This window comes from Desmodus rotundus, chromosome 3 (genome assembly GCF_022682495.2).
Source record: "Desmodus rotundus isolate HL8 chromosome 3, HLdesRot8A.1, whole genome shotgun sequence".
In the NCBI taxonomy this organism is placed as follows: Eukaryota; Metazoa; Chordata; class Mammalia; order Chiroptera; family Phyllostomidae; genus Desmodus; species Desmodus rotundus.
Genome location: NC_071389.1, coordinates 188,970,388 through 188,981,805, shown reverse-complemented (window position 1 = coordinate 188,981,805; position 11,418 = coordinate 188,970,388). Strand labels below are relative to the sequence as shown.

General features: G+C 46.1%; 1 protein-coding gene across 2 annotated transcripts in view; it reads left to right on the top strand.

Moving 5' to 3' along the window:
- The window catches only part of APPL2 (adaptor protein, phosphotyrosine interacting with PH domain and leucine zipper 2), a 40,311-nt gene extending 29,237 nt beyond the window's left edge, over positions 1-11,074 (top strand). The window contains exons 11-21 of one of the 2 annotated variants that reach the window (XM_053921992.1): positions 508-696; positions 2,054-2,096; positions 2,177-2,233; positions 2,333-2,421; positions 4,575-4,733; positions 4,892-4,944; positions 6,210-6,384; positions 7,692-7,728; positions 7,908-8,048; positions 8,726-8,773; positions 9,935-11,074. In XM_053921992.1, coding sequence (XP_053777967.1) covers positions 508-696; positions 2,054-2,096; positions 2,177-2,233; positions 2,333-2,421; positions 4,575-4,733; positions 4,892-4,944; positions 6,210-6,384; positions 7,692-7,728; positions 7,908-8,048; positions 8,726-8,773; positions 9,935-10,069 — 1,126 coding nt within the window. In that variant the 3' untranslated portion in view covers positions 10,070-11,074. The other variant, XM_053921993.1, reaches the window with a different exon arrangement.
- Positions 11,075-11,418: the final 344 nt, after the last annotated feature.

Below are 11,418 nucleotides of genomic sequence, written 5' to 3'. Positions count from 1 at the left end.
CCAGGAACCGATTTCCCTCTTGTAAACAGCCCACAAAACAATAACATCTGGTTAGAACAAAACCGAATCTGGTAAAAGCCCCCAGGATGCTGGGCAGGTGTGCCATGGGCTGAGGTGACCCTGGTGACTCTAAGTAGATACCAAGCCGTTCTGCTCTTTGTCCTAGAGAAAGGACCTCCCAGGTCTCAGTGCCTAATGATGCGGACCGGTTCTGTTCCAGGTACCGGGTGGAGCAGCCAGTGTGGCTGCAGGGCTAGGCGCATCCCGCCCTCTGGTGGAGTTGACCCTGGGACCGGCATCCCCGTGTGAGCTGGGTCGTAACCTCCCAGGTCCTTCAAGCTCAGTTGCACCTTTTCTGCTGCTCTTTGCACTTGAATTATTTTCAAGGCAGTTTTGCTTTAATTTAAAGGAAGACATTGTTTCTAAAGTGTCACGATGCCCATAGGGAGGCGGCAGACTTTGAGGTGCTGCTCATGCTTCCTGGTACTAATGGCACAATCCTTACAGTAAAACAGGGCTGGTCACCACTACCTGGGAGAGACTCTACTTCTTCACCCAAGGCGGCAATCTCATGTGTCAGCCCCGGGGAGCCGTGGCTGGAGGTTTGATCCAGGACCTGGACAACTGCTCTGTGATGGCGGTGGATTGCGAAGACCGACGCTACTGCTTCCAGATCACCACGCCCAATGGGAAATCGTAAGTCAGTGGCTTTACTGGGGTGGAGAAGATGAGTAGTGACCCCACCCCTGCCTGGCCTCCCAGCTCGTTCCTCCTTGGAGCAGCTGGTCCTGGGAAGACGGTTTTATGTTCTCTTGAAGCAAGGACACATGACCCCTTGGGATCCAGCCTGCCTTTTGTAAGGGGCTCAGTGAAGGTTTGTCTGTGGTTTAGAGAAGAGACTACCCGCATGTAAGACAGCGATAAGGGGGGCTGTGTGTTGGCACAGACTCTCAGGCAGGGAAGGCTGTGGCTACGCCCCACCTGTTCCCAAAGCATTTGGGTTCATATCCAGTGGGGAGTTCGTATCCGAAGGAGAGTCAGTAAGGAAGGAGGATCTGCCTGAGGAGTCGGCTTTTCCAGCTGAAATGGGAGATGTGAACAGTACATTCAGCTGCAGGAGTGTCATTCCTTAGCCTGCTGTCCCCACACTTCACGGCCCAGAAGGGTCCTGCTTTCAAACTGGCAGCCCGGTAGTCATTCACAGTCCACCCCACCCCTGTGGGAGCTGCTCCCCCTTAGAGCAGGGATTCGCAGCTGTGCTCCAGGGAGGTCAGAGCCCCAGGAAGTGGGAGGTGCTGAGGTTCACCTGCCTGTGGGGCACGGCAGCCTGTCCTGCAGTCAGAGCTGCTCTGCTGGCCCTCGCTGTCTGCTGGGGTTCCAAGTTGTGATTTGAACAGTAGCTTGTTTGGGAGGGTGCGGCACTGCTGGTGTAGCGGTGACCATCTCCCCGGACTGGCCGAGCACCTTCCTCCCTGAGCGATGAGGAATGACCTAGGAATGAAGTTGCCCGGGTTTTATCCGAGGCAGACACGTAACTCCTCTGGGCCCCAGTTTCCTCCGATGTGAAGTAGGGATACGGTCCTTGTTCCCCGCCTCCCCCGGATGAGATGAGGAACGAGGAGCTGGCAGACGTGGATCCCTTTAGAGTAAGCCTTCACAAAGGCAGGGCAGTACTACCTGTCTGTCCCAGAGGCGGAGCTCTCTCCACTCAGGGAAGGGGTGGAATGGCTGCAAACTCCTTCTCTGGGTGGGGTGGGGAGCAGTGGCTGGCCCAGAGCCCAGGTTGCCTAAGGGGGTGGGGGGGCCTGGGGTGGTCAACACTGTAATAGGAATCGCAGACCTGGGCCGAGGAGCTGAGGCCCAGGGAGAGGAAGTGTTTGTCCAGACGACACAGTGAATGAGCCACAGAGCCAGACCCGGAACCCCATTCTCTCTCCTTCCCACTTGCTGCCTTCCCGGCCTTTTCCATGCAAGGCCGGCAGAGTTGTTTCTGTAGCATACTCCTCAGTCGCTGAAATCTGGGAAGCACTTACTTAGATGCTCTTTATTTCAGGGGGATAATCCTCCAGGCGGAAAGCAGAAAGGAGAATGAGGAGGTAAAGGTTTTGTTTGTTTCCCTTCCTTCCCAGTACGTTGGGACTCTGGGGTTCAGCGTTTCTTTCCATGTCCTCCACAGTGGATATGCGCAATAAACAACATCTCCAGGCAGATCTACCTGACCGACAACCCCGAGGTAACGAACGGCCGCTTTCCCCGCACCTCGCCCTTTTCTCGGCCTCCAAGCCCAGCGTCCGCCTCCTGGGACTGAGCCTGTCTTCCTGCGGATTTCTAGGCAGTCGCCATCAAGTTGAATGAGACGGCTCTCCAAGCAGTGACTCCCGTTACAAGTTTTAGAAAAAAACAAGAAAGCCCATGTCCCAGGTAACTAAAGGACAAAGGAAGGCTAGATTTTGTGGAGCCAAACGTGAGTTAGGAATTTGAACAAGTTGTCATTTCATCCCCACAAGCACCGGGGTGGTGTGCAGCCCAGTTCTCCAAAAGCATTAACTGGCCAGGAATGGCCGGGAAAGGCTAAACATGTTCCCGCAGGCACAGCTCAGGGGAGGGGCAGCGCCCAGATTCAGACCTGGCGGAGAACATGCAGGCCTCCCCGCCCCGACCGCGCTGCTGCAGCCCGAGCGAGCGCGAAGCACGAAGGACTTGCGATGGAGGGCCCTGCTGGTGGGAGGTTGCCCCCACCCGTTTACTAGCAGCATCAACAAAGTTATGGCACCAAAACACACATTTTTTTAAAAATGAGGAACAAAACCACCTTTTGTGTGTCCATGTCACTGCCAGGGCTGCACACACATCGGTATCTTCATGTGTGCGTTTATTTTGCCTCTTCACACGTCAGTTTCCCATATTTTTACCCTTTTTTGTCCCTTTTAATACGACACACTATTCCATCACTATTAGCCACTGACTGTTTAGGTTGCTGCCCTTTCCACCGTCTGCTGTCTTCATTTATAGGGAGCATTTTCATGCACGTACCTGTTCTCTCGTCCTGAATACTACCTCGGGATTCGTTCCAGGAGTCCCTCCTTTTTGTCTATGGGAGTTTCCATGTGGTTACATTATAGAGAGCCATCTGATTTGTTGTGGCACCGAAGGGCAAATTAGAATTGACGGTATTGGTACCCATTTTCCAGTGGCCTGGTAGAAGGAACCCCACTAAGTGTTTTACAGATATTCGCGAATGACCCCGGGAGAGGCAGGAAAGTAACTCTCAGGGTCTCGGTGCTGTGCAGCGTGGGGCTAGTGTTCCCACTGCTTTGCATACATGATACGGAGACGAAGGTAAGGCCAGAAAATAGGTTTCAGTCTGTCTGACAGAATTAGGTGCCCTGCTTAGTAGTGTTAAGTGTTGAGCAGCACCGAAGGCTTTGAGAATGGGTGGCGTGGTCAGAACCGGTATAGCTCAGGAAGCACAGAGAGGTACAATACTGTCCCTGTGACTTAGAAGAGCCACAGGGATGCAGAGGGACAAGAGGGCCCACCAGGCTTGAAAGATCTAGTGGGTGAATAGGAGTTTGAGCTGGTGTTGGAAGCACGAGAGAGTTGCTGTGTGACTGGGATGGAGACGGGAAGGAGGAAGAGCATGCGGTGTGCTTGGTGTAGCTCTGGAGAAGGAGGCGGCTCTTGGGAGAGGTGAGAGCCAGGTTTGCTAAGCCAAGAAATATTACTCAGCTAACTTTTTTGACTGCCTGCTATGTACCAAGTAAGAAATATGATTTAATTTTAGCTCTGTCCTCAAAAACCTGTCTCACAGGGAGAAAGATATTGGGTTGGCCAGAAAGTCTGTTATGTTTTTTCCATGAATTAGAAGACATATTTTTTCATGTTCACCAATAACTTTCTTGATTGGGATAGCCAGGGGTGCTGCTAAACATCAGCCAATGCATGAGACGGCCCCACAGCAAAGAATTGTTTGGCCAAAGTGTCAATCGTGCCAAGAAACTTTGCAAACCACTTGTGATGCATTCCATCAGTCACAGCACCTTCTCTATACACTGCAAAAATCTTTTTCAGTTAGTTTTTACCTTTCTTGAAATAATAAAGCATAATAATGCCAAAAATGTTGCATATCTTCTTCCATCTTCAATAGTGAAATGTCTGGACAAAAATTCACCAATTTTGATGTTTTTTTAACGCACACTGATATGACAGCTGTCACAGTACAGTCTAACAAAATGTTAACAACTTCTAATGAAGTTGAAGACAACTAAGCACTACTAGAGCCGTCGTGCAGAAAGAATACCACGGACTTTTGGCCAACGCAATACAGACAGGAGACCGGCCGGTAGTGAAAAGTAGTACAGGGGTGTGGAGTGCTCTGCCTGCAGGCAGTGGATGATCCGAAGTGTTTCAACCATGGGATGACGTTTTATGAAGATTTGTTTGTAGAATGGTTTGAGGGCCTGATTGAAATCTCCCTGGTCTCCATCAGCACTCAACATATATTCATTTGATTGTAAAGACATAAGATTAAAAGGGATTTTGTTTTTCCCCTCCTATCTTGTACTTTAATTTAGCCAGAACCTGGAAAATTCAGAGATGCAAAATGACGACATTGTTCCCAAAGCGACAGTCACTGTGCCGGAACCTGAAGAACTAATTGCCCCTGGGACGCCCATTCAGTTTGACATTGTACTTCCTGCTACGGAATTCCTTGATCAGAACCGAGGAAGCAGGTATGGGCTATGGGAGGTCAGCCCTGGAAGAAATGAAAATAAATTTGACGTTTCTTGTGTCCCCACCCACCTCCAAGGCATTCTGACTTAGAGGTCAAGTGCTCAGTGTCCTTTTAGCTGAAGCTGTCATGATTGTTTGACTCTGGCCATTCCCTTAGGCGGATCAACCCTTTTGGTGAGACTGAGGATGACACATTCCCAGAAGCAGAAGGTAAGTGGTTTGCACTGCTTCTTTCCCCTGCACAAAATGACAAGGGCCATGAACAGATGTGACATCACATTCTGGAGAGCAGTGACCTGAAAAAGCAGTGACCCGATTGAAGGTATGGCCCACAGACACGTTCTCTGAAAACTGACCGGGACGCGCACAGTTGGGTCTCGGATAAAAACTGAGGGGCAGCTGACAGGCTTCATACAGCTGTTGCACCGCTGGCCACATTCACACCTTTCTGTATCTCCTGCTGTTTAGAAAGTTGCGGGATCCCAATCTGGTGTCACATTGTTACAAAACAAATCGGGGGATAAAACGATCACATTAAACGCAGCCTGGGTGAGTTATAAATGTGCTATTTCATTTTAGAAAACCAAAAGCACAAGTAACTCATTCTTGAATTTGAAGGTCACGTGAATGTTACTTGAATTCGTGTTTTTCAATTTACACCCGTAACCCCTGCTCCACAGCGCAAGACTGGAGCTCCCAGCCAGGGCAGGGGCCGGCGAGACCACTCTGTAGCCCGGCTGCGTGACTGGAGCTGAGTTAGGAAAATATAACTGACATGTCATACATGGAGTCATTACTCATTTAGAACGAAATGCTAGTTATTTACACATGAAAGTAGGACTTGAGAATGGCACTCCTCATATCAAGCTTCAGGCAAAAAAAAATGTTGCCTGAACTCTGACTTTCCACTTACGTCTGCCTGCCTGTTCACACAGACCAGTTTGTAAGCAGTCTAGACAAACACTTATGTGCCGTGACCAGGAAGCCAGCACAGGAAGAGCAATAGATCAGATAAGCAAACTTAGTTTGAGATCTCCATTAGTTTATGGAGTGCAACATCACTGCCCTTCTATCATAAATAAGAAAGACCCAACATCAGGCCTTATTTTCTTCAAATAAGCCTTCTTTTATATGAGGACTTAATCAGGGGTTTTGTGTTTTCTGGTGGAAAAACTATTCTCAGAGGAAAGGTACGATGCATATAATGCCACCTGCACACAGTCCCCTAGCTTTAGTGCAGGAGGATGCTCATCTGGCACTGCTAAAAGCAGGGCTTTTCTAGTCCAAGCAGTAGTTCCAAACAGGCAAAATGTAGACGGCAGGAGGTTCGGAGCTTTGGCAGTTTGCTGAGACTTGGGTGGAAAGCCGAGCAAACCTGAGGTCGTAGTTCTCAGACCATCACGTAGGACACGGGGTGCAAGGCAGCCACAGGCAGGATGTGAATGTGATCCTGAGCAGAAAATGCTGTCTTGCAGATTCTCTTTTGCAACAGATGTTCCTAGTCCGGTTTTTGGGATCGATGGCAGTTAAAACAGACCACACTACCGAAGTGATTTACGAAGCGATGAGACAAGTGTTGGCTGCACGGGCCATTCATAACATTTTCCGTATGACTGAATCCCATCTGATGGTCACCAGTCAGGCTCTGAGGTACACTTTCATTTTCGAACTTCTTACAGCTTTATCTGGTTACTGTTTCCAGGCACATTTACCCACTTAGGATGTTCATAACTAGGATATTCAGTTGGATTAAGTGAAGATGCTACTCTTGTTTCTGCCCCATTCCTTTTACTTCAATTTTGTAAGATGTATTGAAGATGCTCCATTAGTGATAGCTTTAGGAATTTAGTGGCAAGTGAATCCTGTTGTTCATGAGGTTGCCATCATTCAAGAGTTACTGTCTCAGAGCTTGAAAATGGAAAGTGGATTTTTTTTTGTCATTTCTCAGTACTATCTATGAAAATTAACAATAAATACAGGACATAAACCTGCCTGAGATAAGACCACCACAAAGAAAATGTGATCAATATTTGTTGGGTGTGAAATCAAGAAGCCAAGCAATTTAAAATGCCTTGGGGGCTCAGGTGATAAGACCTATGGTACACCTCTCAGGCCACAGTCTACACAGGCTTTCTAAGAGCTGCCCTGCCCGGCTCTGTAGCCCCACGCGGCACCTGAAGCACAGCCAGCCTGAAGTGAGAAGTGCTGCAAATGTAAAATTCTAAGCTCTCGTCCTGCCCCTGGCACATACAAAGTATCTCGTTAATAACTTTTATATTAGTAACATGTCTTTTAGGTCTATTAAATAAATTAATTCCATCTGCTTTACTTTTTAAAATGTAGCTGCTAAGAAATTTTATGTGTGAGGCTTACACTGTTTCTACAGAACAGCAGCACTGCATTGGAGCCAAAATGTCTAGGTTTATTCCTGGCTTTGGCATTTATTAGTTGTAGGACCTTCCTTGGGCAAGTTATTTAACCCCGTGCCTTGGTTTCCTCAGCTATAAAATGAAAGATAACTATCTACACCCCCCCCCTCATGTTGTCATGAGGAATAGATGAGTTAATACATGTAAAACATTTATAACCATGACCGGCACAAAGATAAAGTGTTCAGTAAGTGTTAGCTCCAGAAAAGTTAGCCAGGTCTGTGGCAAAAACTAGAATATCATTTCTTCCATTCATTGAAATCAGTTCATTTGTTACAAAGAATTGGGTTCTTATGAATAAACCTGCTATGTATTACAGCATTTCTCCAAGTGCGTCCTGAATCTTTCATAGGCATTGGCTCACTGTCCTCATAAGGGTCACCAAACACATCAGAGTAACTGTATGTGAAAGCACAGAAAAACCCTAGCTCATCAGAAAACGCTGTCAAAAAGAAAAGTGCAAAGACAACCCACAAACTCCTCTAAGTTTATCCACCATTTGTGATACAGTGTCTCTTAAAATTTCAGGTTAATAGATCCTCAGACTCAAGTATCCAGAGCCAATGTAAGTACACGCCGACTTTGGTGACTGCTCCTCCTTTCATCTCTGTGAGCACCTTAAACACAGGCTAAATGACTGTCACCAACGCACTTACGGTCGTGACTTTTTCCATGGAGAATGCCTTGTCTGTTGTTCAATCCCAGTGTGTTCTGTGATATTAAGTCTATTCCTGTGTCTTCCAGTTTGAGCTTAACAGTGTCACCCAGTTCGCTGCTCATCAAGAAAACAAGAGACTGGTTGGCTTTGTGGTCCGCCTGCCTGAATCCACGGGCGGAGAGTCTCTGAGCACATATGTTTTTGAAAGCAACTCGGAAGGCGAAAAGGTCTTATTTTTTTTCATCTTAAGATTCTTAGTAAAAAATATATATATATATTTAAAGGTTTTTTTGCACCCCCTCCCCCCATATAGTTGCCTGTTGCGCAAGTCCCCATTGGGGAGTTTAGATAATATACCTCCTAGGAAGGCCCCGCTGAAGGAAAATTTCCCTGTGGGAAATACTTACCAGAATACACTGAATGATGATGAACTGTACTGGTGAGATACTAATTGTTTTGTAGAGCTATTAGTACATATTAAAAGCAGTTCTCCTCAAAGCAAAAGTTTACAGCAGAGAAAATCTAATCTCGGAAAGCAAACCAAGGAAGCAGACACCAAATACATCTACACTGTTCTCTTTAGCACGAAAAACTGACTGCACTCGCTACTTAGAAGTAATCAACACTAACCAGCCCTTCCTTCAGCAAGTACCCCTCTGCCACTGCTCTCAAACGCGGTCACTTCTCTTTGCACTTGCTGGGATGCTTTGTACACAAAAGGGCAACAGGAGACCAGGACAGGTGGGCGCTCGTGTTCAGAGCCCCATGTGATGTGTCTCCTACAGCCACGTCCCCATGTTGACGTGAGCAGACGGTGACCTCGTATTTCCATAATCACATTTTTTCCTAAAATTCTTAATCCTTTTCTACTGTTACCAAACACCACTTTTCTTATCTTTTACAGATATGTTATGCTATTAATTTGGGAAAAGAAATCATTGAGGTTCAAAAGGTAAGGTCCAGTTTAATGCTTGTTTAGCAGCTTCTCAAAAGATAACGATACACATTAGTATTTTTCCCCAAAAGCAACAATGCTCCCTAGGCAGTGCGGCCAAGTTTGGGGTTTCCTGAGTGTCTAACCACGTTTCTGATCAGCTAGTTCCCATAGTCACTGGCAACACAGGTGGAGTTCTTAAGAACGTCACTGCTGTAGCCTGTTTTCTCTTTTTCGCTTGCTGCTGTTGTCTAGGTTTCCTGTCTTCCATATTAGGACGGCACAAACTCAAGCACCTGCCGTGCGCTCCTAGGCCTTGTTCCCCAGAGTGGTCACGGGCCTAGCACCCATCACCCAGAAACTTATTAGAAATGAAGATTCACACCTCCCTTTCAGCAGCTTACTGTCTTCCATTTACCCACCAGGCTTTTGAGATCCAAGGTTGTTAAGAAATACCCTGGAATTAAGCAGTGAGCAAGACAGATGCAGTTCTGGCCCTGGGGGAGGGGCTGCTACTGTAGAGTTCAGCCTTGTCCAGGAGGACTTTCTGCAATAATGGGAAATATGCAGATTGAATGTGGCTAGTGTGGCTGGGGAGCTGGATTTTTAAATTTTATTTAACTTAAATTTAAATACTAACATGGAGCTAGTGAGAACCGTATTAGTGTGGTTCTATTCCTCCAGTGTAGACAAGGACTAACACCGACATACATGAAGTGACAAGCAATGCAAGTTAGTATTTCACAGTCTAGGTCAGGGGTTGGCACACCTTTTCTGTAAAGTGCCAGATGGCACACCTTTTGGGCTGATCATTGCTGTCTCACTGACACAACTCTGCTGTTGTAACACAAAAACAGCCACAGATATAGTATGGAAATACGTGGGCGTGGCACAAGTGGTGAGCCAAATGGCCATAGTTTGCAAACCCTCAGACAGAGACAGGACGATGATCTGTGTGTGTGGTGGTATTATGGCTAAAAGGAAAACCCACGCCTAGGTTCTAGAAGTAACACAATTGAGTTTTTTTTCAGAGAAGCAAGAAGACTCACCTGGAGGCACACATAGACGAGTAAGAAGGAATGAGGCTAGAGGACAGAACATAATGCAAGCCGAGCCAAAGGGGTTTTAAGTGCATTTTAAGCATTTTCTTTTCTCCTTCTTAAACTCCCATAACCTCAGGATCCAGAAGCATTGGCTCAATTAATGCTGTCCGTACCACTAACCAATGATGGAAAGTATGTACTATTAACCGATCAACCAGATGACAGTGACGGAATTCCAAGTGAAAACAGAGGCGCAGAATCTGAAGCGTAACTCTTGTGCCTTTGGGGGAAGAGCACCCAGAAGGAGAGCTACCTCCTTAAGGGTCTTCAACTTCTCCAACACACAGGCACACGGCCTGGTTTCAGAATGCTGACAATCGCTCATGGAATCGCTCACTCTCATACCTTGGTACTGAGACTTGGGAGGGAGACAGTAAGAAATGGTGGACAGCATTCCTAGCCATCTACAAATGTTATCTTAGGTGCTTTGTGGTAAGTCCTTTTCTTAGATTGTTACTCAGTGTGCAGAATGAAAGTTGTGAGAAAATGCAATGTTCACTTTATTTGAATTTCATCTCTTCAGTTTCCAGAATCCTTTTTTAAAAATAGCAAAAGCCTAGATTTACAATTTGATAAACACTAAATATTTCCTATTAATATAATCTATTTTTGTATTTTACTTAATAAGCTTTAAGTGCCTGTCATTTTGAAAACCATGTATTTATAATCAAGCTCGTCTCGTAATTGGTCCTACCAGCATTAATCTGTGCAGTTAGGTGACAAGCCCTGCTTTGAGGCCCAAGCACTAGCGAAAATGCAGGTCTATTCTGACAGCTGTTCAGGCATCATGCAGTAAAACGACTGGCAGACGAGTAGTAACCACAGATGTTTGGCTGCACAGTGGATCCTCAATGAACCAGCATTCCAAAGTTTACAGTCCTGTAGGTGGTATTGTTTTTAGTAGGAGATCTCCATGGACACGTGCAGTTCTGCCCGGTCCTCTTTCTTCTGAGCCAGACCCTCCTCAAGGAAGGAACCGATTAATTTTAAAACTCACTTGAAAAACAGTTGGTGGTGGGGCTTGGTATAAAGTTCCTACTTCCACTCTGGCACCCCAGCAGACTCCACTCTCCCCTGATACGTGAAATAAGTATCATGATCTTGAATTGGTACAGTGTATTTAATTATAATCCAATTCAACAGAATGTCGTTGTCTTTGTAATAAATTAACCTAGCAGTAAATGCTAGCAAATAAAATCTATCATTCTGTTTCTTTCTTTTGCTTTTTTGTGGTTATTTTCTAGAACATCCCTGGAAGAAAACTAAAGTTGATAATTTCTAAAACACTAGAGCAGAATGAAATCACAAGGGGAGGGGATGACCATCAAAAAATACCTGTATTCAACATGAGCAGAATAATGGGGTCTCAATGCCAACTTTTTAAAAGGTCTTGCTTTTAAAATGGTGGATTAATAAAATAATTTTTGGAACCCCAAATTAGGTTAATGTTATATAGGGTCCATCTGAGAAACCTTCTTGTATAATGTGTACACAATCAGAGACACACTAAGCTGGTCTGAGTATGAGATTACACACCATAAAGTTATTACTTCAGTGTTA